We start from the raw sequence: 27937 nt of genomic DNA, 5'->3' as shown, positions 1-27937 counted from the left end.
TTACAGCTGGGGATTGGGGCGTTCAATTCAGTGATAAGCCAGTGTTATCTTTGGGGAGGATCACAGCTTCCCCTAAAACCTAGAGACCAGCTGGTACCCAATCAGGGTAACAGAGTATAACAGAGAGAGCTATGTAGTCATTATTCTTTATCCCACGAAGAACCGGGAGATTTGTGTCCTGCTTCCGTACCTACGCTGCTGAATAGTGAAAGCAACAAAAGATTTGGAGACTAAGGGGCCGGAGTTCGGTCTTCGCCCAGGACCAGGTCCGAGACCACGGAGGCACTGATGTTCTGTGCTTTCCTCCAATGTATTGTGTACCGGGACTAGTTGAACTCAAGTATGAACCATTGATTGATACTTTAATGAAAGACACACAAGTATTTACTTCGGGTCAACTTTTATAAAAATCTTAATTCACGCTAACACGACAGCTCTGATCTTGGTGCACAGAAACGTATTTCCGCTCCGCCTTTGGGAAAACGCACAGAACGCTTAAAGCGGCAACAACCCTCCCAGTAGGCCCCGCCCCTCGTTAGAACCCCGCCCACCGAGGCCCCGCGCGTCCTTGCGATTGGTTCCCTTCCCTGCGCCGTCCGTTGCCGTGGAGACCAAGGCTATGGCAACCAGGAGAAGCCAAACTTGCTCATCCCTTCCCTACCCTCTCAAGGGCTCTCTCCGCGCAGTGCTCCATGGCGCTCTACGAGCTCTTCTCTCAGCCGGTGGAGCGCGGCTACCGCGCGGGGCTCTGCTCCAAGGCCGCGCTGTTCCTGCTGCTGGCCGCCGCGCTCACCTACGTCCCGCCGCTGCTGGTGGCCTTCCGGAGCCACGGTGAGCCTCCCTGCCCGCGCCGCTGCCCCGAGGTCCGCGGCACGGCGTCGGCGCCGGCCTTCCTGACATCCTACCCCCCGCCTCCCCGCCCTTTTTACCTCAGGGTTCTGGCTGAAGCGGAGCAACTACGAGGAGCAGCCGACGGTGCGCTTCCAGCACCAGGTCCTGCTGCTGGCCCTGCTAGGGCCGGAGCGCGGCGGCTTCCTCGCCTGGAGCACGTTCCCCGCCTTCAACCGGCTGCAGGGAGACCACCTGCGGGTCCCGCTCATATCGGTGCGTGGTTCCCGCCGGGGCCTCGCTGCCCACCGGGCCTGGGGAGAGGTGGCAGGGGCGGGAGCGCGGGTATGGTCTTCAGGGTCCCTCGATCCCACGGAAGGTTGTGTGCACAGGCAGGCTCAGTGGTTTGGACAGATGCTTAACTTGCTGGGGAGTAGTACACCTCTTATTTCACTCGATCTCTCCAAGCTGCCCATCACCCCGAGAAAGTGGGCAGCCGCTGGCAGCGTGCTACCCGGCACCGAGTCCAGGTGCCCGCGGCCGCCGGTGTCCGTCAGGCAGACCCGTCCTTTCCGTGGGCTGCCTGGTAGAAAGGTGGTCGCGAAAGCTCCTTTTTGTGAGTCCTGGAGGACCAGCGGTGTTCTTACTGCCACCCTTGGTGCTGCTGGAACGGTGCATTCAAACCCTCGGAACGGAAAGAGCAGGCATTTGTATGCAGGCCTGACCCTGGGAAGCCCGGGCCCCGATTGGTTGAACGACCTCCGGGGACGGCCCTCCCGCCTCCCGGGCTTGTCTTATTGGATGCTGCTGCTCCATCTTGCAGCTGTCTGTCCAGAGTGAAAAGGCTTATTTCACTCAGCATGATGTTCTCCAATTCCATCCAGTTTGCTGTCTGTAGTTCAGTGTTCGGTTCTGGTGAGTGAGTGCTTCCTTTGCAAACACTCCGTTTCTGCTCATGTTTTGAAAACATTTTTCCTCTAGAAATAGAAAGATTCTGGCTTTCCTTCTTCCAAAGTTTAATCTCAGTAAACATCCCTGAGATGATTGGCCTGCAAGCCAAACTTGTGTAGCTTGGGGGGGGAGGGGGGATTCAGACTTTTTCCCAGCAATTAAATAAAATGGAGGGGGAAATTAAATCTGATTAGTTATATGAATAACGATACACAAAATTCGATTCAAGTTTTTTTTTTCTGATTACTTTAAATTTTCTTATATTTTTTTTCCTGATTATAACATTGCATGCTTATTGTAAAATGTTAAAGTTACTGGTATATATAATGACATAAAATTAAGGCTCAGTTTCGGATATGTATCAATACTTGTTAATCAACCTTATTCTTTTTAAGATTTATAAGGTATTTCATAATATGGAACAACTGGAATGGATTTATCTTTGTTAGTGGATATTTTATTTGATTTTACTTTTTCACTATTAGAATATTGCAATGAAGAAGTTTTTAAAAATATGTTTTTATTGATTTTACAGGGAGATGGATTGAGAGATAGAAACACTGAACATTGATTGGCTGCCTCCTTCATGCCCCCCACCTGACCGGGAATCAAACTGGTGACCTCTTGCTCTATCCTGTTTGGCTCAGTGGATAGAGCATTGGTCTTCAGACTGAAGGGTCCTGGGCTCAATTCTGGTCAAGGGCACATGCCCAGGTTGTGAACTCGAAATCAATAAAAATATATATTTTTAAAAATCTTTAAATACAAAACAAAACAAACAAACAAACAAAACAGGAATGGTGACTTCTTGGTTCTTGGGTCGATGCTGAAACATTGAGCCTCACTGGCCCAGGCATGAACTAGATTTTTTTTTTTTTTAATATATTTTATTGATTTTTTTTTTTGCCCCCCTCCCTCCCTCCCATACATCCCCTCCCTCCCCAGAGTTTTGTGTCCATTGGTTGTACTTATATGCATGTATGAAAGTCCTTCGGTTGATCTATTATCTCCCCCAGATCTTCCTCCCCTCCCCACTGTAATTTGACAGTCTACTTGTTGATATACTGTCTCTATATCTATCTTTTGGTTCATCAGTTTATAATTCTCTTTATTATCCACAAATGAGTGAGGTCATGTGGTGTTTCTCCCTCATCGATTGGCTTATTTCACTCAGCATGATGTTCTCCAATTCCATCCAGTTTGCTGCAAATGATGAGAATTCCTTCTTTTTTATGGTCGCATAGTATTCCATTGTGTAGATGTACCATAGTTTTTGGATCCAATCATCTGCTGACGGACACTTAGGCTGTTTCCAAATTCTGGCTATTGTAGATTGTGCTGCTATGAACATAGGGGTGCATATATCCTTTCTGATTGGTGTTTCTAGTTTCTTGGAATATATTCCTAGAAGTGGGATTACTGGGTCAAATGGGAGTTCCATTTTCAGTTTTTTGAGGAAACTCCACACTGTTCTCCACAGTGGTTGCACCAGTCTGCATTCCCACCAGCAGTGCACGAGGGATGAACTAGATTTTGAATAAACATCAAATTGTGAGGAATTTCAATAAAAGCTGATGGTTGAAATTGTACAATATAAGTAAATAGAAAACTAAGCAAGCAAATACAATACTTAATAACTTTAGAGAAATAAAAATAAAGCAAAAGTGAGGAAGGTCATTAAAGCTGTGAATAGGATTTACAGTCAAATAAGTTTAACTCTATTGGTGGGCTGGGAAGGTTATGTGTGGTGGAAGCTGGTGGGTGGTGCATTTTATAATTGACTAGTAGCCCTGTGCAAGAAGCCAATTGCCAGCAGGTCGCTGCAGCCCTCCTGTAGCTGCCCCACCCTCTCGTAGCTCCCCTAGGCCCCCATCATAGCTTGTTGCCCTGCCCCATCCTGTAGCTCTCCTTGCCTGCTTGTAGTTCGCTGCCCCACTCCTGCATATCCGTGATCCAGTCATTATGTGGGTAATTAGCATATTCCTCTCTTATATAGGATGATATCTTAAACTCATTGAAATACAGGCAGTAAGTATTTGATGAGTAGAAGTCCTGAAGTAGTGGTTCCTACTTTGCAGGAAACCAACCCCAAGAAAGGTGACCAGATCGTCCCGCTTTTGGCGGGACAGTCCCGATTTCTAACACATTTTCCCGCGTCCCACGGCGTTTTTAAAAAGTCCCGATTTTTTGAAAGATTGGAAAGATTCTTTCCTGATCTGGTCACCTCACCCAAAGAGTATTTTCAGCACAAGAAGAAAAAAATGGGCCGAGACCAGTTTGGCCCAGTGGATAGAACATCAGCCTGTGGACTGAGGGGTCCTGGGTTCGAGTCCGGTCAAGGGCATGTACCTTGGTTGCGGGCACATCCCCAGTAGGGGGTGTGCAAGAGGCGGCTGATCGATGACTCTCTCCCATTGATGTTTCTAACTCTATCTCTCTCCCTTCCTCTCTATAAAAAAATCAATAAAATATATTTAAAAAATGAACACTAGTATAAAGTAGGAAGTTAACCTTTAATTAAAAAAAAAAATGTTACTCAACAGAATGAACGGTATAAAAAGTGAGATACTTGATGGGGAAAATATTGCAAGTCAGGGCATTTGGAAACAATTGCACTCCTTGATTTATAGCAACTCTTGCAGTCAGATGGTGCATTGTTTTTAGGTCCTGCGTCAGCTCCAAATCCGCCCTCCTATCTCCGCTTTGTGATGCTCGCACTGAGATGATGAAAACCACATTCTCTTCTGCCCACTGACCCCCTGTTAGTTTCTGCCAATAGGAGGCATGATGAGCCTTGTTCTGGGAGTAGGAGAAAACTAGAAACTGCAACCGGTTGCTACTGCCAGTTGAAGAACCAGTGCTGGGGTGATACAGACAGGAAAGAGTACTAAGTCTTTCCTCCAGCCTTATCCATTCCCCCTCGTGGGTTCCTCCCCCAAAGCTCTGGAGGTACCAGCGTCAGCAGAGCAGCATTTCCTTCTCGAGGTCTGAGTCCCAGCTCCGGGAGGCAAGGCCAGCCTCTTCCCTTCCTGCTCCAGCTGCAGGCACGGGAGCATAGAATGTAGCCCACCTTGCCAGCCTTAGTGAGGTTCTAACTTGGTGACAGGTTATTGTAGGAGATGCACCTTTTGCATCATCTCTTTTCCCCATTACTACCGTGTTTCCCCGAAAATAAGACATCCTCCGAAAATAAGACCTAGCGCATGGAAAGATAAGACATCCCCTGAAAATAAGACCTAGCGCAACTTAGGGAGAAAAAATTAATATAAGACACTGTCTTATTTTCGGGGAAACAGGGTAGTTGTACCAATAAATCCCTTCACCTCCCTGAACCTTGATTTTCTCATCTATACAATGGGGATAATACTTGCTCTGCTTACTTTAGACTTATTTTAGAGATCACATGAATTGCTTTCCTCTCCCACACTGCGTTGGAGTCTGTATTCTGGCAATTCCCTCCTACCCACTCTCCTCCCTTGCAAGTTGAGATGTTTGATCTTTCTTTTCCTGTGAATCCTAAGGACCCAGAAGGCATAGATCCACCCCAGAGAGTTAACGTGACTTTTTGTCTTCCAAGTCTTCCCAGATACCAACTGAGGAAGATTCACAGAAAGACAGGGCAGCCTCTTTTCTATCCTCATCATAATCGCCAATACATAATTGCCTCAGTAACTTGATCGTCAGCCCGAGTAACAGATATCCCTCCGCTGCACCTGCAAAGTTGACGGACTAGGACAGAGAAAATAGTATCCTAACAGAAGACAGAGGGCAGGGTTCTCTATAACAGGGCCTGGGATAAGGACATCATTGTCCAGAAGGAAAGAAGCCATTGAAAGTTTCTGAAAACTGAGATAACTCCATCTTAAAAGGACCTTATTAGCTTGAAAAAAAGAACAAAGAAAATCTTTCCCTTGCATAATGGTGTTGGTGGAAAGAAAAATGAATCAGTAGATGGGGAATTCAGATGGGGATGTTGGTCCACCATAGTAAAATCCTTCTGGGAACCTAACTCTGGGAAAGGATCAGTTGTAGCAACAAGATCCGGAGTGTGCCAAGGAATGGTATCAGCAGTGATCACATTTCAGTGACCATCCTTTCCTGCTAGTCGTATTAGGATCCCTATGAGGCAAGACTACGGATGACAAGATTGGATACCAGTGTTTGTTTTTTTTCTTTTTTTTTTTTTTTGTGTGTGTGTGTGTGTGTGTGTGTGTGTGTTTTTATGAGCTGTAATTTGTCTTTTTCTCTCCTAAGATCTGTTTTCCCTACTTTCATGTAAATAATTTATTTATTTATTTTTTATATTTTATTGATTTTTTACAGGCAGGAAGAGACAGGGACAGAGAGTTAGAAACGTCAATGAGAGAGAATCATCGATCAGCTGCCTCTTGCACATCCCCCACTGGGGATGCGCCCGAAACCAAGATACATGCCCTTGGCTGGAATCGAACCTGGAACCTTTCAGTCCGCAGGTGGACGCTCTATCCACTGAGCCAAACTGGTTTCGGCCATGTACATAATTTATAAATTATCTGTAGTTTTAATGGCTTACTGATTTTCCAGAGCTTCCTCTTTTTTTTTTTTTTTTTTTAAAATATATTTTATTGATTTTTTTACAGAGAGGAAGGGAAAAGGATAGAGAGCCAGAAACAATGATGTGAGAGAAACATCTGATCAGCTGCCTCCTGCACACCTCTTACTGGGGATGTGCCGGTAACCAGGATACATGCCCTTGACCGAATGGAACCTGGAATCCTTCAGTCCACAGGCTGACGCTCTATCCACTGAGCCAAACTGGTTTTGGCCAGAGCTTTCTTTTTTGCTTTATTGATTGGTACTAAAAGATGCACTAGGCTTTAAAGTCCTGTCAATGATGAGATGCAGTCCAATACTGAGAATTTGTGGCAAAGACACTGTGGTTAAAAGATGTACTGTATAAATAGAGCTTGGTGTTTTTCTGCTGAATCTGGGGAATGCATAGTGATTAGTATTAGCCTTCTTTTCTAGACAAGTGGAAAATAATTCTGATGTGCTACTTAAACTTTTCTTACAAACTCCAGCCTGTTTGTAAAAATGAAAAGAGAAAGATGCCAGCAACAAAACAAACAAAGAAAAGATCAAATGAGACTGAAAAAAGAAAAATACTATCCAGTTGTTTGTTGTTATTGCCACTTCAAATTCCTGTTCATTTTGGCCCTCGACTATTTGGGAAGCACAAGTAAGAAGTTCAGGGGGCCGAAACCGGTTTGGCTCAGTGGATAGAGCATCAGCCTTCAGACTCAAGGGTCCCGGGTTCGATTCTGGTCAAGGGCATGTACCTTGGTTGTGGGCACATCCCCAGTGGGGAGGTGTGCTGGGGGCAGCTAATTGATGTTCCTCTCTCATCGATGTTTTTGACTTTCTATCCCTCTCCCCTCCTCTCTGTAAAAAAAAATCAATAAAAAATATATTTAAAAAAAAAAGTTCAGGGGCCATGCACATTGTGTCTCTCTCCAATATTGATCCCTTATACCTACTAATTTTTCTTTTGATGAGGGAGCTAATACCTGTGTATCGCAGGACAGTGGTTCATTGTGTATGTACGACGGTAATATGGATTCTTCCCGACTTAATAAGGACCAGGGCCACTGGCCCTCTATGGGTTTCCTAGACCAGAGAAGAAGACAGGAACCAGGACGGGAAAATGGACATGTTACATTTTAAACTGGAGCTTCCCCTGCAGTCCACGGAGCATGTTCTTGGTGTGCAACTCATCCTGACTTTCTCCTACCAATTGCATGTGAGTCGATTCCTGGGGGAAGCCTGTCCTCTTCCTTTTGTCTTTCATTAGTGCAGGTCCCTCTTTCTGGTTTCCTAGGAAAACCCACACTGTAGAAAAAAGGCTCTTTTCTGAGGTGCAGTTTGGGATTTAACTTGGGCAGATCAAATGGTTTTCATTAGGGCCATGTTAATTTACACAAGCTATGAACAGCTCAGAGTTCTTCCCGTGTGGCTAAGCCAGGTGTGTGGGGGACCACGAGGTGACGCTTAGAACCCAGAGCCCTTATCTGACTGAAACTCATCCTGTCTCTCCCTCTAATGACTTCAGAGGATGTCGACATTCGTGATGCAGAGCATGGCATTTCTTCAGTCCTCCTTTGCTATCCCGGGGTCCCAATTATATGTGAACGGAGACCTGAGGCTGCAGCAGAGGCAACCCCTCAGCTACGATGGCCTGGACGTTCGATACAACGTAAGGATGCTTCTCCTTGTCCACCTCCTTTTATTTGTATACGTTAGTGTTTGCCAGTTCTTTGAAGAGGGAGAAATGGAAGTTGGAAATAGCATTTCTCTGTAGGGGCACAAGAGAGGATTTCTGAGGCATTCCTGCCATGAATTCTTTCAGAATATGGAGATGGACGTGCCTGTATTTATATCTAGAAAGAAGCCGGGGGGGGGGGGAAGAAATGTTTGTTTTTAATCTAAGAACCAAATATTTATTGCTTTTGGATGTGCGCACACACACACACACACACACACACATACATTTTAAGTGATCTTTTTTTAGTTCATGTAAAACATTTCAAAAATAATACTAACAGCCCTAACCAGTTTGGCTCAGTGGATAGAGCGTCAGCCTACAGACTGAAGGGTCCCAACTTCGATTCCGGTCAAGGGCATGTACCTTGGTTGCGGGCACATCCCCAGTGGGGAGTGTGCAGGAGGCAGCCGGTCGGTGTTTCTCTCTCATCGACGTTTCTAACTCTCTATCCCTCTCCCTTCCTCTCTGTAAAAAAAATCAATAAAATATATATTTTTTAAAAATAATAATACTAACAACCGATTATTTGAGCACATAATCCTGAGTTAAGAGGTTTAAATATATTATCTTGTTTAATCATCACAGCAACCTCAGGAGATGCCTACTCAGCCGTTTCCCGGCTTGCGGGCTGCTTCTCCTGTCATTGCCCCCTTGCTCCGTTGTGCTGTTCTTTATATCCGCAACATGGCTCCTGCTTCAGGGCTTTTGCATGGGCCTTTCGCTCTGCCAAGGGTCCACGTAACTTGTTCTGCCACTCCCTTCACTTTCTTCTTCAAATGCCTCTGAACACAGTCCTTCCCTGACACTTCTTTCTAAAATAGCATTCCCCTCTCTCTCCGTCATTCCTCACCTAGGTTGACAGTTGTACTTCCACCTGAAATATTAAAGATATGTTATCAGTTTATTTGCTGTTCCCCTCAATAGTAAGAGCGCCAACATCTATACTTTCACCCCAGTGCCTAACACAGTGCCGGCACACTATGCAGTAAGTACTCCGACAGATTTGTTGAAAGAATGAACTCATTTCACACTCGAGGAAACTGGGACTTACAGGGATTAATTAATTTTGCCAAAGTCCCACAGCATGAAAGCAACAGAGCCATGAATTGTGTGTCTAAGGCCAGAACTCATTCATTTAAACACTTTTTCCTGCTAACCTTTATTATATCCCAGGGAGGGGGCCACATAAGTTGGGCTGGGCTACTTTTGAAAAGGAAAGCGGAACTTTATCAGTTACTTCATGTCTGTTCCAGACAAACTAGGATACGTGGTCACCCTAGCTATAATCAAGGTCAGTTTTTTAAAGGAGGACTATAAAATATAAACTTAATATGGCGCTTTTTTTTTTTTAACATGGAAAAGATCTTTGCTTTTTTGTGGAGGGGGGGGTTTCAGTTTTATTGAGGTATAATTGACAAAATTGTAAACTATTTAAAGTATACATAATGATGATTTGGTAGATGAATACATTGTGAAAGGATTCCTTTCAGTTAACACATCATCACCACACATTTATCTTTTTTGTATATGTATGAGAACACTTAAGTTCTACTCTCTTAGCAAATTTCAATTACTTAGTACAGTATTATTAATTGTAGTCATCATGTTATACATTAGATCAGTGGTTCTCCACCTTTCTAATGCCGCAACCCTTTAATACAGTTCCTCATGTTGTGACCCCCAACCATATTATTTTTGTTGCTACTTCATAACTGTAATTTTGCTACTGTTATGAATCGTAATGTAAATATCTGTGTTTTCCAATGAGCGTAGGCAACCCTGCTAGTGGTTTTCAACCTGTCTTGATCCACAGTTTGAGAACCGCTGCTATAGAGCCTAAGACCATCTCAGAAAACACAGGTATTTACATTACAATTCATGAACAGCAGCAGAATTGCAGTTATGAAGTACAATAGCAACAAGCTGGGACCGGTTTGGCTAAATGGATAGAGCGTCGGCTTGGGGACTGAAGGGTCCCGGGTTCGAATCCAGTCAAGAGCATGTACCTTGGTTGCGGGCATATCCCCAGTAGGGGGTGTGCAAGAGGCAGCTGATCGATGACTCTCTCTCATCGATGTTTCTAACTCTCTATCTCTCTCCCTTCTTCTCTGTACAAAATCAATAAAATATATTTTTTTAAAAAATGAAGTAGCAACAAAAATAATGTTATGGTTGGGGGTCACCACAGCATGAGGAACTGTATTAAAGGGTCGAGGCATTAGAAAGGTTGAGAACCACTGCATTAGATCCTCAGACTATTCATCTTATAGCTGAAACTTTGTACCTTAACCCTTTCCCTATTGCCCCCGGCTCCCAGCCCCTGGCAACCAGTTTTCTACTCTGTTTCTCTGAGTTTGATTTTTTTTAATTTAGATTCCACATATAAGTGAATACCATGCAGTATTTATCTTTCTCTGTCTGGTTCATTTCATTTAGCATAATGCCTTCAAGGTCCATCCATGTTGTTGCAAATGGCAGGAGTTCCTTCTTTTTTCATGTTTGAATATCTTCTTCAAGCATATCTTCTTCATTCATTCATTCATTGATAGACACTTAGGCTATTTCCATATCTCAGCCATTGTAAATGATGTTGCAGTAAACACGGGAGTACAAATATCTCTTTAATATTCTGTTTTCCTTTCCTTGGGATATATACTCAGAAGTGGGATTTCAGGGTCATGTGATAGTTATATTTTTAACTTTTTAAGCTGCCTCCATACTGTTTTCTATAGTGCCTGCACCACGTTACAGCCTACCAACAGAACACAAGGGTTCCCTTTTCCTTGTATTCTTGCCAATACTTGTTATCTTGTCTTTTTGGTAATAGGCTTTAAGTAATACCTCATTGTGATTTTTGACTTGCATGTCCTTGATGATTAGTGATGTTGAGCACCTTTTCATGTGCTTGTTGGCCATCTATAGATCTTCTTTAGAAAAATGCCTATTTGATTCCTCTGCATGTATATAAAAAAAATATATATATATATATATATATATATATATATATATATATATATATATATATATATATATATATATATATTTAGAGAGGAAGGAGGAAGGGAGAGAGAAAGATAGAAACATCAATGAGGAGAGAGAACTGTTAATTGGATGCCTCCTGCACACCCCCTATTGGGGATCAAGCCCACAACCCAGGCACGTGCCCTGACTGGGAATCAAACCGTGACCTCCTGATTTATAGGTTGTCGCTCAACCACTAAGTCACACAAGCCGGACTCTCTGTCCATTTTAAAAGTCAGATTATTTTACTATTGTGTTATGTGAGTTCTTTATGTATTTTGGATATCAATCCCTTACCAGGTTTATTATTTTTAATATTTTCTCCCATTCTGTAAGTTACCTTTTTATTTTGTTGTGCTTTGCTGTGCTACTAACTTGGCATAATCTCACTTATTATTTTTGCTTTTGTTGCTTGTACTTTTGATATAAAATACAAAAAATCATTGCCAAGATTGATGTCAAGGAGCATACCCCCTATGTTTTCTTCTGGTTTTACGATTTCAGGTTTTAAATTAAGTTTAATCCATTTTTAATTTATCTGCATATATGATGTAAGGTCTAGTTTCATTCTTTTGTATGTGGCTGTCCAGTGTTCCTAACACCATTTATTAAAGTGACTATACTTTCCTCACTGAATGTTTTGCTCTTTTGTCATAAATTAACTGACCATATATTGTTGGGTTTATTTGTAGATTCTCTATTCTCTATTTTGTTCCATTGTTATGTGTCTGTTTTATGCCAATACCATACTGTTTCAGTTACTATAGTTTTGTAATATAATTTTATTTTTTCCTCCCTCTTTTTATTTATTTTGACATATTTTGATATGTCCATAAACTTATAAGTGCAATTATCACTAAACCAAGATACACAGGAATTTACTTCATTCCGGGGGTGAGAGGAGGGTCTCAATCTTACAGTGTTAGAAGAATAAAATACATTTGTCATAGTATATAATACATTATCATATTCCCTTAAAGCAGGGATTAAGGTTTTTATTTATTTTTATTTTTAAGAATATATTTTATTGAGGGATAGAGAGTTAGAAACATTGATGAGAGAGAATCATCCTGATCAAATCAAACCCGAGACCTTTCAATCCACAGGCTGATGCTCTATCCACTGAGCCAAACCTGTTTTGGCTGGATAAGGTTTTTAAATTAAAATACTTTCTGGATTACTTCTGTCTGTACATTCAGAAACTATCATTATTTCACTGGCTACACACAATTATCCCATCATAAAAAAATCTCAGTTGTATCCTAAGGTCTGTTTAAGTCCTTAGTAAACTAGTAAATTGCAATTTAATTAGCAAGCTATAAATCAGAACAATGTAGAAATTCTGCAGTTGAATTGTATTTCCTGTCTGTAGTATTGCTGCTATTAAATCTATTTTTCCCATGTATTAGAAGAAGAAAAAAAAGTATTGATAGTCAAAATAAGATTTTCATTGTTGCAGTACATGATAGAATATATGAGAAAAGGAAGAGTTCCTAACGTCATGACTATCTTTATGAACCTTTACTAATGTAAAGGTTAAGGATTATTGTTTGTATATATTTGGAACGGAATAAGAAACAAAGGCAGGTGGTCAGGACAGGCATATAAAGGGAATGCTGAGACTATGTTATAATTATATTTATTTTTTACAAAAACTGATCTGAAGCCAGCTGTTAGTATAAATTCAACCTGATAATTTATTTGTGAATAAAGCTAGTTTTTGTGTTTTTTTTTTAAATCCTCACCTGAGGTAGTGTTTATTGATTTTAGAGAGAGAGGAAAGGAGAGAGAGAAACATTGATCAGCTGCTCCCCATATGTATCCTGACCAGGAATCGAACCTGCAAACTTTTTGGTATACGGGACAGTGATCCAACCAACTGAGTTACATGGCAAGGGCAATAAAGCTAGGTTGGTGAGGAACAGTTTAATTCTTTCCTTTTAAACATAAAGAAACTTGAGAGTGAAACCAAGATGGTGGCATAGGCAAACACCTATACTGCTGCCTCGCACAACAATTTCAAAACTTCAACTGGAAGACAGAAAAGACATAGTCCAGAACCACTGGAAAGCTGGTTAAGTGGAAATTCTACAACTAGAAGGAAAGAGACTCAGAAGAGCTGTGGAGGTGTGGAGACCAGCGCTTGAGGAAAGGGTGGGTGGCTGAAGACGCGGCTGACTTACTCGCCACACGTGGAGAGGGCAGGCAACAAGCACGCGGCTAGCTGGCCAGCTTTTTCGTCTGGGAGGGAAATAAAACCTCCTGACTGCACTACAATCCAGCCCCAGTACCCCGACTCATTTGGAGAGAAACTGGACTGTCTGGCAGCCGGCGAAACCTGAGAGTAGCCTTCTCTCAGAGCTGCGTGCAGCCATTGCCACGGGGCACTGAGACACAGGGGCCTCTTAGGGCCGGCTGACTGGAAACCATGGCTGTCTGCTTCACTCTGAGACTCCACCCCATCCAAGCTGAGCACAGAAGCCCTCTCAGCAGAGACACTGCTGATCCTCACAGCCAATTGGCCTGGAGGTCATCTCCCCCCAGTGATACCAACAACAATCAAGACTTCATCTCCCCCCAGTGATACCAACAACAATCAAGGCTTAACTACAACAAGACTGCACACACCAGGGTGCACCAAGAGTGTCCACCAAGAGGCTGAGCTACTGGGTCCTGCTAGGACACCTAGCACACAAAGCCACTCCATCAACTCAGGGAAGCAGCTAAAATGTGGAGACAAAGAGGCAGGCCACAAATGAAGTAAATGGAGGAAAGCAAAAGACCGGATATGGAATTCAAAACCACGGTTATAAGGTTTTTCAAGAATTTCCTAGAAAAGGCCTATAAATTTAACAAGACGCTCGAGGATATGAAAAAGGATCAACTAGAAATTAAGCATACACTGACTGAAATAAAAAAATATTATACAGAGACTTAAAAGCAAACTAGAGGATCGCAAGAATCAAGTCAAAGATTTGGAATACAAAGAAGCAAAAAACACTCCTCCAGAAAAGAAAAAAAGAATCCAAAAAGTTGAAGATAGTGTAAGACGCCTTTAGGACAACTTAAAGCGAACCAACATCAGAATTATAGGGGTGTCAGAAGAAGAGAGAGAGCAAGTTACTGAAAACATTATTTTGAAGAAATAATGACTGAACACTTCCCCCACCTGGTGAAAGAAATAGACTTACAAGTTCAGGGAGCGCACAAAACCCCAAACAAAAGGAATCCAAAGAGGACCACACCAAGACACATCATAATTAAAATGCCAAGAGCAAAAGACAGAAAATATTAGAAGCAGCAAGAGAAAAACAGTTAGTTACCTACAAGGGAGCACCCATAGGATTGTCAGCTGATTTCTCAACAGAAACTGCAGGCCAGACGGGAATGGCAAGAAATATTCAAAGTGATGAATAGCAAGAAAATACAACCAAGATTACCCAGCAAAGCTATCATTCAGAACTGAAGGTCAGATAAAGAGCTTCATAGATAAGAAAAAGCTAAAGGAGTTCATCACCACCAAACCAGTATTATATGAAATGCTGGAAGGTAGTCTTTAAGAAGAGAAAGAAGAAAAATATAGAGCTGGGACCGGTTTGGCTCAATGGATAGAGCGTCGGCTTGGGGACTGAAGGGCCCCGGGTTCGATTCCGGTCAAGGGCATGTACCTTGGTTGCGGGCATATCCCCAGTAGGGGGTGTGCAAGAGGCAGCTGATCGATGACTCTCTCTCATTGATGTTTTGAACTCTCTATCTCTCTCCCTTCCACTCTGTACAAAAATCAATAAAATATATTTAAAAAAAGAAAAGAAAAATATAGAGATAAAAATTACGAACAACAAATATATATCTATCAATAAGTGAATCTAAAACCCAAGGGAGCCAAAACTGGTTTGGCTCAGTGGATAGAGCATCGGCCTTGGGACTGAGGGGTCCCGGGTTCGATCCTGGTCCGGCGCACGTACATTGGTTGTGGGCACATCCCCAGTAGGGGGTGTGCAGGGGGCAGCTAGTTGATGATTCTCTCTCATCAATGTTTCTAACTCTATCCCTCTCCCTTCCTCTCTGTAAAAAAATCAATAAAATGTATTTTTAAAAAAAGAATTCTTTTTTAAAAAAATAAAATAAAATAAAACCCAAGGGAATAAAAAAATCTGATGAACTATTAACTGGTAAATATAATAGAATCAGGGGCATAGAAAGGGAATGGACTGACAATTCTCGGGAGGAAAGGAGAACGGAGGGTGCAGGAAGAGACTAAACAAAAATCGTACACCTATGGATGAGGACAGTGGGGGGAGGGGAGTAAGGGCAGAGAGTGGAGTAGTAACCTGGTGGAGGGGAGCTATGGGGGGAAAAAAGAAACAATTGTAATAATCTGAACAGTAAAGATTTATTAAATTAAAAAAATAATAAAATAAGCAAACTCATAAGGAATTTTAAAGGTAGTAGGCCAGAAAATGCAACAGTAACTCCTATACTAATCCTTTTCAATTAAACAGATAAATCAAGTTGAGACATGTGTTAAAATACTTATCAGCCTATATAATCCAATTGGATTTTGGTATTTTTTAAAAAGCCATTTTATAAGAGCTATTACATCTAGAAGTGAAGAAAATAAATTATATGCCCTCCCTCCACCCCCAAGATATTGTTTAACCTTTAAAGCATCAAAAGCTATATAATATCTTATGCAAATTAATGAGTGTTCTTACAGAAGTAGTATAGTTTTGGACTGATATTATGCTATATTTATGGTACTAGGCACAAGAATATGTATATCAATTAGGCATTTTCAGTCTAATTAGTCTCTAAAGTCATTTAATTGTTGGCACCATATAATAATTGGAGTGCATTTTGATACTTAAGTAATCGATTGTAGAGAACAGGAAGCAGGATGATATAGTAATAATGGTTTGTAGCAGACGATCACAGTGTTGAACAAATCTCTTCTATGAACTCGGTGATTGCTTTTGCTCTTGGTCATCCAAAGATGTTTGATTTGCTTGATCCATATTCACATTTTCTCCAGTTGCAGGCGTCGATATTTCTTCATCTACCTCACTTAGTTCTTTTGAAACTAACTGCCTAGCTAATTTAAGGCTAAGTCCTTCATTGTCATGAAGCTTCCTTTTTATTTCAAACTCTAGCTGTTTTTCATTAGCTGCTCTGGCACTTTTCTGAAGCTTTTCTTCCCCATCTCCTATAGAGCACCTGAAAAAGAATAAACAGCAGGTAGCCAATAAAGACTTTTTACTTTCAGGTGAGAGGTCACTGTCTTCATCTCCACTGCTTTCTTGTTCGTGAATCAAATACTTCGGCTTGGAGCCTTTAGCGGCAGCTAATTTCCTAGCTAACATGTCTGGGTTCAGGGCTTCAAAGTTTTCCGAAGCGAATACATCTTCATCGTCACTATCTACGCTATTGTCTGGAGTGCTTGGCCCGTCTACTTTAATTATGTCCTCGTCTTCTATATAATAGGTCGCCAGGATGTTCATTTCATCCCACCTCTGGGATTTTTTACTCAGCACGTCGCTGCTCTTGTGCCGCTGGTCCTGCATCGCCGAGGGCACCAGGGAGCAAGCGACAGAGCTCTTGTTCTTCAGGATCCCCTTCACGGGCTGCTGCGAGGCCGAGGTCGTCATGGCCTGCTGCGAGGTTGCCATGGCCAGCCGCGATGGTGGGCGTCAGGGTCGCTGGTTGGTGCGCTGGGTCCAGGAAGGAAAGGGCTAGGGGGCAAACGGGGGACTGGCCAGGCAGCCGCCGAGCCCACCAGGGGCTTCAGCGCTGCCCCTGCTGTCACGGAGACAGCGTCTGGCGTCGTCTTCACGACACAAGGACTCCGACCCCGACGCGCCGCTTCCTGCGCTGGCCGCTGGGTGCGCCCTTGGCCAAACCAACGCGCTTGCTTGGTCAGAGAAGCCCGACAGCCTAACAGTGTTTCCCAAACTTCTCTCATGGTGAGAATCACCTGGTGGGGTTGTTAAAATACAGATTCCTGAATCCCAACTAAGAAGTGCTAACCTAGAATTTTTGGGAACATATAGGTAAAATTGTATACTTAAGTATTTTTGGGAACATATAGGTAAAATTGAATTTTTGGGAACATATAGGTAATATTGATTTTTGGGAACATATAGATAAAATTGAATTTTGGGGAACATATAGGTAGAATTGAATTTTTGGGAACATATAGGTAACATTGTATACTTAGTTTAGCACTTCTTAGTTGGGATTCAGGAATCTGTATTTTAACAACTCCACCAGGTGATTCTCATCATGAGAGAAGTTTGGGAAACACTGGCCTATAATATAGTTTAAATCAGGAAGTTTGATGCCTTCAGCTTTGCTCGTTCTCAAGATTGCTTTGGTTATTTGGGGGTCTTTTGTGATTCCAGATATTTTTAGGATTTTTTTTTTTTTTTTACACATCTGTGAAAAATAACACTGGGATTTCGATAGGGATTCCACTGATTCTGTAGATAGCTTTGGGTGGTGTGGGTATTTTAACAGCATTGATTCTTTTTTTTAAAACTTTTTATTTATTTTTATTTTTTCTTTATTGATTATGGTATCACATAATTGTCCTCATCCCCCCCAATCCCATCCCAAACCCCTCCCTACATATGCCCCCTCCCCCCTGCTGTCCATGGCCACTGGCTAGGCCCATATGCATGCACACAAGCCCTTTGGTTGGTCTCTTCCCCTTACCCCCACCTTTCCCTACTTTCCCTCTGAGGTTTGAGAGTCTGATCGCTGCTTCTCTTTCTCTGGGTCTGTTTTTGTTCATCCATTTATGTTGTTCATTATTTCCAGCATTAATTCTTTTAACACATGAATACAGAGTAACTTTCCATTAATTTGTGCCTTCTTCAGTTTCTTTTATCAATGTCTTATAGGTTTTCAGTGTACAACTATTTCACCTCCTTGGTTAAATTTATTTCTATGTATTTTATATTACCTTTGATGCAATGTAATGGGATTTTTTTTTGGTAATTTTTCTTTCTAATATTTCGTTGTTAGTACTTTTGCATACCGATTATGTATCCTGCAACTTTACTAATTCTTTTATAAGTTCTAACAGTTTCTTTGGTAGAGTCCTTATGGTATTTTATTATGTAATATTGTGTCATAGGCCAATGGTGACAGCTTTACTTCTTCCTTTCCAATTTGGATGACTTTTATTTCTTTTTCTTGCCTAATTGCTCTGGCTGGGGCTTCTTCTACTCTGTTGAATAAAAGTTGTGAGAGTGGGCATCCTTGTCTTTTTCCTGATCTTGGAGGAAAATTTTTCAGCTTTTCACCATTGAGGATGATATTAGCGGTGGGCTTGTCAGATATGTCCTTTATTCTATTAAGATATGTTCCCGGAGAATCCAAGATGGTTGCACAGGTAAACACCTAGCTGCAGCCGCACACAACAATTTCAATAAAATACAACTAAAATATAAAATGGACATTACCTAGAACTACAGGAAAGTCAACTGACTGGAAATTCTACAATACAACGAAAAGCAAGGAGAAAACCAGAAGGAAGAGCAGAGGAGCTGTAAAAGCCTGAGGTACGGAGACACGTGGCGTGCACGGAGAGGATGGAGCCGGAGAGGAAGGGCGGCTGAGTGCCTGGCTGGCATTCCCTAGCCAGAAGGAGATAAAAGCTCCGACTGTGCTGGGCCCCAGTACCGACTGCTCTGAACCCCAGTTCTAGGCCAGACACCAGGACCCAGGATCATCCATAGGGAGCTGGGCTGTAAGGCAGAACCCCGGGGGAGCGGCGAAAGGAGGTCCCGGAGGCGCGCACATTGCACCAGAGAAGGGATGGTTGGCTGTGCCACGGGATTGCCCTGGCGGGAAGGAGACTGGGGCTCCAGACTGCTCTGAACGCCACCTCCAATCCCACTTCCAACTGAACTGAACCCCAGATCCGGGCGCATTGGGGGAGAGCCTAGACTGTTTGGTAGCAGGCGAAAATCGAGGGCACCTTTCTCTCAGAGGCTCTTGCAACGAGTACTGTAGGACCCTGAGACTCAGGAGCTGCATAGGGTGGGGCTGATGGAAGCCAAGGCTGTAGGCTCCACCCTGAAACTCCGCCCCATCAGGGAAGCTGCGAAAATGCGACAATGAAATAGATCACAAACGAAAGAAATGGAGGACAAAAAGCGACTGGATATAGAGTTCAAATCTACGCTTAGAAGGTTTTTCAAGAATTTCCTAGAAAAGGTTGATAAGACCTATGAGGATATGAAAAGGGATCAAGTAGAATTAATAAGGAATCAACAAGAAATGATAAGGGATCAACAAGAAATAAAGAATACATTGTCTGAAATAAAAAATATTATACAGAGTCCTAAAAACAGAATGGAAGATCGCAAGAATCAAGTCAAAGAGTTGGAACATAAAGAGCCAGAAGACACTCCTCCGCAGAAGCTAGAAGGCAAGAGAATCCAGAAAATTGAAGATAATGTAAGAAACCTCTGGCACAACTTCAAGCGAACCAACATCAGAATTATGGGGGTCCCAGAAGATGAGAGAGAGCAAGATATCGAAAACATACTGAAAGAAATAGTGACAGAAAACTTCCCCCACCTGGTGAAAGAATTAGACTTACAAGTCCAGGAAGCACACAGAACTCCAAACAAAAGGAATCCAAAGAGGACCACACCAAGACAAATCATAATTAAAATTCCAAGAGCAAAAGACAAAGAGAGAATATTAAAAGCAGCAAGAGCAAAGCAGGTAGTTACCTATAAAGGAGCACCTATACGATTGTCAGCTGATTTCTCAACAGAAACCATGCAGGCCAGACGGGAATGGCAAGAAATATTCAAGGTGATGAATAGTAAGAACCTACAGCCAAAGATAATCTACCCAGCAAAGCTATCACTCAGAATCGAAGGCCAGATAAAGAGCTTCACTAATAAAAAAAAAGCTAAAGGAGTTCATCACCATCAAACCAGAATTATATGAATTGCTAAAGGGGGTTCTTTCTGAAGAGAAAGTAAATAAAGATAAAATTTATGAACAACAAATACCTAACTATCAACAAGTGAATCTAAAAACCAAGAAAATTAAAAAAAAAATCTGGTGAACAATATTAACTGTTGAATATAATAGAATCAGAGGTATGGAAGGGGAGTGAACTGACGATTCTTGGGGAAAAGGGGAGAGGGGGATGTGGGAAGAGACTGAACATAAACTGTGCACCTATGGATGAGGACAATGGGGAGTGGGGAAAGGGCAGAGGGTGGGATGGGAACCTGGTGGAGGAGAGCAATGGAGGGGGGGAGGAACATTTGTAATAATATGAACAATAAAAATTTATTTAAAATAAAAAAAAAGATATGTTCCCTCTGTACCCACTTTGTTGAGAGTTTTCTGTTTCACAAATGGATGTTTAATTTTGTCAAATGCTTTTTCTGCATCTATTAAAATAGTTTTCTAAAAAATATATTTTTATTGACTTCAGAGAGGAAGGGAGAGGGAGAGATAGAAACATCAACGATCCAAAAGAATCCTACACACACACACACACACACACACACACACACACTCCTGTTTCATAGATTGAGACTCAACCATTGAGCTACACCAGCCGGGCAAGATATCCTTCGTTTTATTAATGTGGTGTATCACATTTATTAATTTGTGGATGTTGAGCCATCATTGCATCCTTGGAACAAATCCCACTTGATCATGGTGTCTGATCCTTTTCATGTACTGTTGAAATTGGTTTGCTAATGTTTTGTTGAGGATTTTGCATTTATGTTCATCGGGAATATTATATTTTTTTTATACCTTTTTTACTTTGTTCATGCATTATTCTCTGACCTCAGTGAGCATCTTTGTGACATATTTTAAATTCTTTTTTTAAGATAAGTCACATCTCCATTTTATTAAGGTATGTCTCTGGAGTTTTATTTTATTCTTTTGTGTGGAACATATTCCTCTATTTCTTTATTTTCCTTGCCTCGCTGTTGGTTTCTGTGCATTAGGTAAAACATCCCTCTCTCCCAGGCTTCACAGAGTGGACTCATGTAGGAAATTAATCTTACCAATGGGTAGGAGTCACTCAACTAGTTTCTGAATTTCTTTCAGAGGGAATTGCTCCAGGTATAGTTGTAGATTTAGTTCATCAGTTGAGAGGAGGTCAGTTCAGGAAGTTCCTTTGAATGGAACCCTTTTTTTTAATTTCACTTTTTTGTCGTTGTTTTTAAATGATTTTAGTGAAAGGAAGGGAGAGAGAGAAAGAGATAGAAACCTCAATGATGAGAATCATTGATTGGCTGCCTGCTGCTTGCTGTACGCTCCCCACTGGGAACCAAGCTCAAAATCTGGGCATGGACCCTGACTAGGAATCAAACTGTGACCTCTTGGTTCATGGGTCCATGCTTAACCAACCACTGAGTAAAACCAGCCAGGCTATTTTACATTTTTAAAAAAATATATTTTATTGATTTTTAACAGAGAGAAAGGGAGAGGGATAGAGAGCTAGAAACGTCGATGAGAGAGAAACATCGACCAGCTGCCTCCTGCACACCCCCCACCGGGGATGTGCCCGCAACCAAGGTACATGCCCTTGACCGGAATCGAACCCGGGACCCTTCAGTCCGCAGACCGACGCTCTACCACTGAGCCAAACCGGCTTCGGCCTATTTTACATTTTTAATATCTCCCTTAAATCTTCAGCATTTGAATCCTGCCTTCACCTAGAAACCCATGGCACTTTTTATTCCCACATCAATGGAAATATAATACTAGGGGGCAGGAAGTCATTTCCTTCTCAAAGGATTATATGCTTACTATTTGCACTTTATCCTTTTTCCAAACCTACATTTGAAAGATCACCTAGAGAAGAGCAAGGACAAGACAAAGGAATTGAAAATACGATCTATTTTAAATATATATATATATTTTTATTGATTTTTTTACAGAGAGGAAGAGAGAGGGATAGAGAGTTAGAAACCTTAATAACAGAGAAACATCCATCAGCCGCCTCACACATACCCCCCACTAGGGATAGGCCCGCAACCAAGGTACATGCCCTTGACCCAAATTGAACCTGGGACCCTTCAGTCTGCAGGCCAACGCTCTATCTACTGAGCCAAACAGGTTTTGGCAATATGGTCTATTTTTAAAAATTAAAGAATTTATTTCTCCCATTGGATTGGAGAGAAGTATTTTCTAAATAACTTTAAAACCTATGAAAAGTAGATATTGACCCCTTGTTTCCATCCCACAAGGGGAAAGATTGAGAGTAAATAAATTATTTTAAGACTGGAATAGGTCACAAAGAACAAGAAGGTGGTCCTGGGTGGGCAGGAGGTTAGAAAGACCAGAGAAGAAGCTGTTCCAGTGCTTACACCAGGTCCTTCTGCTCCCAGGTGTCTGTCATCAACGGAACCAGTCCTTTTGCCTATGACTATGACCTCACGCATATTGTTGCTGCCTATCAAGAAAGGAACAGTGAGTAAATTTCATTCAGGTGCTTCGCAAAGACTTTCCAGGTTAGTGGGGTCTTTGGAGGGAAACAGAATTGGAATCCTAATCGTGATAAAAATGTCAAAACCAATGAGTGCTCAGTGATGGGAGGAAACAGGCAACCCAGGACTTGTCCTTTTTCCTCCTGATCTAAAGGCCCACAGTCTACGCAACCACTTCTATGGTCCATCAGGTTAGTGCCAACTAATTGCCATATCTATTCCGCCGCTGGTTTGATGGATTTTCTTTCTTTTAAATAAGCTTCATTGAGGCACTCCATTTGCCATAGTACTTGTAAAAGAAGCCAAAGACAAATTGCCGTTCCTAGTTTTCAGATGGAAATAGGGAATGTGAGTGACTCACCCCATACCAGCAATTAAATTAGGAGAATAGATGCAATGCATCCAAGGTTCTGGCTGTAAGGCAGAGTATGCCTGTCCCTTACAGAGGTGAGGCTCTTAGGCCATCCCATGCACTTGACTCGGCCTGCTTGGCTTGTTGGGGGCTGAGGTTTTCTCTAAAGGCATGTTAAGTATTGCTTGGCAACCAGACATCATGGCTGCCACGCACAGACACTTAACAAGTGGGGGGACTGCAATTCCAGTATTTCTTTCTGATTTTATGTAATACATGAACAGCATAATTCTAAAAATAAGTTTTAAAACTAAAAAAACATTGAAACTAAACTAACACACTACAAATCAAGTTTTTTTAAAAAAATTTTCTAGTCTTTGTCTATATGCAAATCTCTCTTTTTTTTTCTTTTCTTTTTTCTTTTCAGTTGATTTCAGAGAGGAAGGGAGAGGGAGAGAGAGAGAAACACCAACGATAAGAGAGAATTATAGATTGCTGCCTCCTGCACACTTCATACAAGGGATCAAGCCCACAACCCAGGCATGTGCCCTTGACTGGAATCAAACCCAGGACCCTTCAGTCCGAAGACTGATGCTCTATCCACTGAGCCCAAGTTGCCAGGGCTCTATGCAAATCTTTTTATATACAATAGCTGCTATCATAATTTAGAGACACTTGAATCCAGTTTATTTCTTTTTGTTGTTGTTGTTAATCCTCACCTGAGGATTTTTTTTCCCATTAGTTTTTAGAGAGAGTAGAGGGGAGGGAGGGTGGGAGAAAGGGAAAGAGAGAGAGAGAGAGAGAGAGAGAGAGAGAGAGAGAGAGAGAGAGAGAAAGAGAGAGAGAGATCATTGTAAGAGAGACGCGTTGATTGGTTGCTCCCATACATGCCCCAACTGGGGCTGGGGATCAAACCTGTGACCCTTTGATCTGTGGTTGATGCTCTAACCACTGAGAAAAAACAGCCAGGGCTAGTTTATTTCTATTTACTTTGTAATATAAATATTTTTCCAATGCTGCTACAAAGTTTTAATCGGTGTTGTTTTTAGTGGTAGCATAATATTCCTTTGCTCAGCCACTCGACAACTACAGAATACATAGACAGTTTCCATATTTTTTTTTAACATAACATAAGTGTTTTGACAAGTATTTTAACAAAGTGTAAGCAACTTTGCACATTCAATTTACTTTTTTCCTTTTAAATCATTCTTAGAGATGAGTTTTGAAGTACAGAATTTGCCTGAGAGGTCAAAAGAGTATTTTCATAGCCCTCAAATTTTTTTTTTGAGTTTATATGTATTTTTTTAATTAGAAAAATTTTATATATGCTATTATTGATTCCAGAGAGAGGAAGGGAAAAGGAGAGAGCGATAGAAAGATGATGAGAGAGAGTCACCGACCAGCTGCCTCTTGCACACCCCTAGTGCGGATCGAGCTGGCAATCTGGGCATGTGCCCTGACCAAGAATCAAACCGTGACGTCCTGGTTCATGGGTTGGTGCTCAACCACTGGGCCACACCAGCTGGGCATAGCCCTCGATATTATTTTATTGCCAAAGAGAGCATTTGTGGATTAATTCCTGATTGTTTTGCAGTAACCACCATCCTGACTGACCCCAACCCCATCTGGCTGGTGGGGAGGGCTGCCGAAGCTCCATTTGTGATTAATGCTGTCATCCGATACCCTGTGGAAGTCATTTCATATCCTTTCTGTTAAGAAGCCAACAGTAGCTCAGTTTCCAAAAAGGATTCCTCACTTTTCCCAAGAAGAAACAGATGAGGGAAGCCTTAAGTTGAAATTGCTACAGCATTGCAGCCCCACACAAACCACTCTGTCTGCACTCTTGTCTGCTAGTCATACCGGGGTGGGGGCTGGGGAATCCATTTCCTGTTCCTGCTTCTTTATGAGCAATTCTTCTAGGTCAGAGTCATCCATATTTATGTCCTAATAATCCTTTAGTATCCCTTTTTATCTTAAAGGTATTTGAAACATCTTTGCCATATCCTGTCTAAACTTACCCGCTTAACATTTACTTAGAAAATGTCATCTGAGACTCCTTAACTGTGTATACTTATCTACCAGGATTCTGGGAAATTATAAAGTTTGCCTGGATCCAGTATGTCAGTATCCTACTTATCTTCCTCTGGGTGTTTGAAAGGATAAAAAGATTCGTGTTTCAAAATCAAGTGGTCACCACAATCCCCGTGACAGCAATGCCCCAGGGAGAACTCTATAAGCAGCACTTATCGTAAGAAGACCGTGACCGGAAACGAAGCAGGGCCCGGCTACCTCATATTGTCTTCTGAGAACTGCCACCTGAGGACACCAGAAAAGGGTCCACGGACACGTGCCAGCATGTGTGTGTTCCCTTACCAGCGACAAAGAAGAGTTCTTTCTAATTTTTCTCTACGCAAATTCCATATCTTCCAAGTGCCTACCAAAATCATCAGAGACTGGTTTGTGGAAAGGTCTGAAAACGCTATAATTTGCTCTCCCGCCCTCCTCTTTTTGGCCCTAGACTTGAATTTCAAGAGAAAACTACCATCAATGTGGACATGTTGGAAAGGGTACCACCTCTAGTCAAGCAGACTTTTGCTTCCTGGAACTGAGAAACACGCTATGCATTTCTTCCCCCTATTGTAACGCACTTTTGACTCTTGAGGGCTCTCAGGACAGATATGCAAATCATTAGCACTTCCCACTCTCAGGCACCTAAATTTCCCATTTGGAACTTCGATTTCCGGGACTGAGAGACCTTTAGCTGGAGGATTGGAGAGAGGGAGTGCTCAGGAACATGTGTGTGCATCCACGTGAGGGTGGGCAACTTGAGGACCCTCGGACCATCCACCTGCCCTCAGACTAACAGACATCTTCTGTCATCAGCTCGGCTGAACAGCCCTTTATCCTGCCCTTGTGTGGCTGGCTCCTTGCCCCGCCTTTTGCTCTCTGTCTGTGCCCCCGGAGTAGCAGGCTGAAGTCAGAAGTGCTGCTTCATTCACAGTCCTCTGGGTCACAGTGGGGGCAATAAGGATTGTAACCATCGCTTTTCTCTCTGGCCCTCACCCAACAGCCTGGACACTTGCCACTCCTCCTTCTCGACAGCCTCTCCCCCTTCCTGAAAAGGACATGGGTGACAGAGGACCTGTTGTTGGTGTTGGCTCCCTGCCCAACAACCACAGAGTTTATTTGGAGGGCTAGCGGGAAGCCCGGGCTCCTTGCATTTCCCTGGACTAAGGAACAGGGTGCCCGTCGGAGCAGGCAGCTTTGGGAGGGACGCAAGGAGCGGTGCGGGGAGCAGGAGGATGCTAGCCCCCGCAGCTCAGACCAGCCTGGCCCATGGCAGAATGGCGAGCAGTCCAGCCCCAGGACCCTCATGACTCAGCGAGTTGTCTGCAGGAGAAGAGTGCTGGGCCAGGCCTTTGTTACACACAGGAGACTGATTCTTCTCGCCCCGAGAAAACATGCAGTTTCCCCAAAGGATAGATGGATCTGCTTTACGATCTCGCGATGCCATTGGTAGACAAAAGCACACGCCCACTATGACCTGTGCTTCATGCCCATTCGTAAACACACTCTTCGGTGTGTGCCTCAGTTTACCTTGGTGATTCAGTTTTCATTTCCAAGCCACCTTTTCTTCCAGGCTGACCAAAATAAGTGTCATGGAAACAAAGCTATTTTGAAGTATTCAAGCACACAGAATCCTAACAGTGGCCCCTCTGGTTTTTTCTTTTAAACTTTAGGGCTGCTTATTTATACACCTAAAGTTTTTTTTTGAGATTTCAATCAATGAAAATTGGTTGCCGAATTTTCTGAATTACAAGAAGATGATGAGATGTGGAAAGACAGCTAAAGATGTATAGACATTGCTTTGCATTTTATTTAATTGTTTTATTGCAAAATTTGTATAACGAACCATGATGTTTCATAACTTTCTAATTAAAACGTTCAAAATGGAGGCCGCATGTGGCTTTTCAGAGGGGAGCGTTTGGGAAGGGGAAGTGTGGGGAGGGCAGAGGGAGCATTTCTCCGTTACTCACCAGCAGCCTTGCTTTGCCAGGGTTCCGCTGAAGACCTTGGAGCTTTTGTTAGCTCTTTGGCAAAAGGCCCCTGGTCCAACTCCAAGTACATGTGAGTTTTTGGTGGAATCCACATGGCGTGTGGAAACCACAGGCTGGAAAATTACAAGTGTGTCTGATGAATGTCATATTTACAGATCAGATATTCGTAGCTTCTGAACCTGAATCACAGAGTGTCGCAAGATAAAACGTGAGAAATATACAGGATTTTATCCACGGAGCTTTAACCAATAGCCAAGACAGGGTTTGAGACACTTACTCACTATTTGGAGGGGGCGATTCCTAATTTTTTGAAATGATTATCCAGTTTCTGTTTGAATCAGGTGAGACCCCTAAGGCCCCACTTGGGTCACATCATTAAAATGAACAGAGTGATTCTATATCTTCCCCTTTCTCTCATGTTCATGTTTCTATTTTATTTACTAGAGGCCTGGTGCACAAAAATCGTGCACTGGGGAGGGGGGGTGCCCACAGCCCAGCCTGTGGCCTGGTTGCCCCCAACTGCCCTCCCCTGCAGGTCCGGGCCCCCCCAGTTGCCCTCCTCTGCAGGCCAAGTCATCTCCAACTGCCCTCCCCTGTAGGCCTGATGGCCCACAACTGCCCTCTCCTGTTGGCCATCTTGTATGAAGGTGCAATGGTCAATTTGCATATTACCTCTTTATAGGATTTTTTTTTTCCAGAGGGGAATGGAGAGAGATAGAAACTTCAATGATGAGAGAGAATCATTGATTGGCTGCCTCCTGCACTCCCCCTACTGGGGTTGGAGCCCAGAACCCGGGCACGTGCCCTTGACAGGTCCCTTCAGTCTGCAGGCCAACACTCTATCCACTGAACCCAACCAGCTTTTAAAAAGTTTATATCTGACCAGAGCAGTTCTAAATGCCTACTGGGGGAAATGTGTAATTAAAGAAAATAAGTTGTAACTTTG

The 27937-nt window shown here is 42.6% G+C and overlaps 1 protein-coding gene across 4 annotated transcripts; it reads left to right on the top strand.

Annotated features, from left to right (window-relative positions):
* The first annotated feature begins 7 nt into the window (after window positions 1-7).
* TMEM231 (transmembrane protein 231) lies at window positions 8-26888 on the top strand. Of its 4 annotated transcripts, XM_084906770.1 has the most exons (7): window positions 406-831; window positions 935-1104; window positions 7430-7558; window positions 7868-8011; window positions 22483-22564; window positions 24528-24633; window positions 25005-26888. In XM_084906770.1, exons 1-7 carry the CDS (start codon window positions 693-695, stop codon window positions 25183-25185), a joined length of 951 nt encoding a protein of 316 aa, XP_084762896.1. In that variant the 5' UTR covers window positions 406-692; the 3' UTR covers window positions 25186-26888. The 4 variants fall into 4 exon arrangements, 3 of the variants coding, with proteins under 3 accessions (XP_084762897.1, XP_084762898.1, XP_084762896.1); XR_014797005.1 differs by lacking the exons at window positions 22483-22564; window positions 24528-24633; window positions 25005-26888 and adding exons at window positions 16583-17214; window positions 17270-19321 and having other exon boundaries at window positions 8-831; XM_084906771.1 differs by lacking the exons at window positions 22483-22564; window positions 24528-24633; window positions 25005-26888 and adding an exon at window positions 16583-19321 and having other exon boundaries at window positions 8-831.
* Window positions 26889-27937: the final 1049 nt, after the last annotated feature.

The sequence above is a fragment of the Pipistrellus hanaki genome, assembly GCF_964339955.1.
Source record: "Pipistrellus hanaki genome assembly, chromosome: 15".
Taxonomy (NCBI): domain Eukaryota; kingdom Metazoa; phylum Chordata; class Mammalia; order Chiroptera; family Vespertilionidae; genus Pipistrellus; species Pipistrellus hanaki.
Note: the sequence above shows the minus strand (reverse complement) of the source record. Positions and strands in the feature narration are given on the sequence as shown.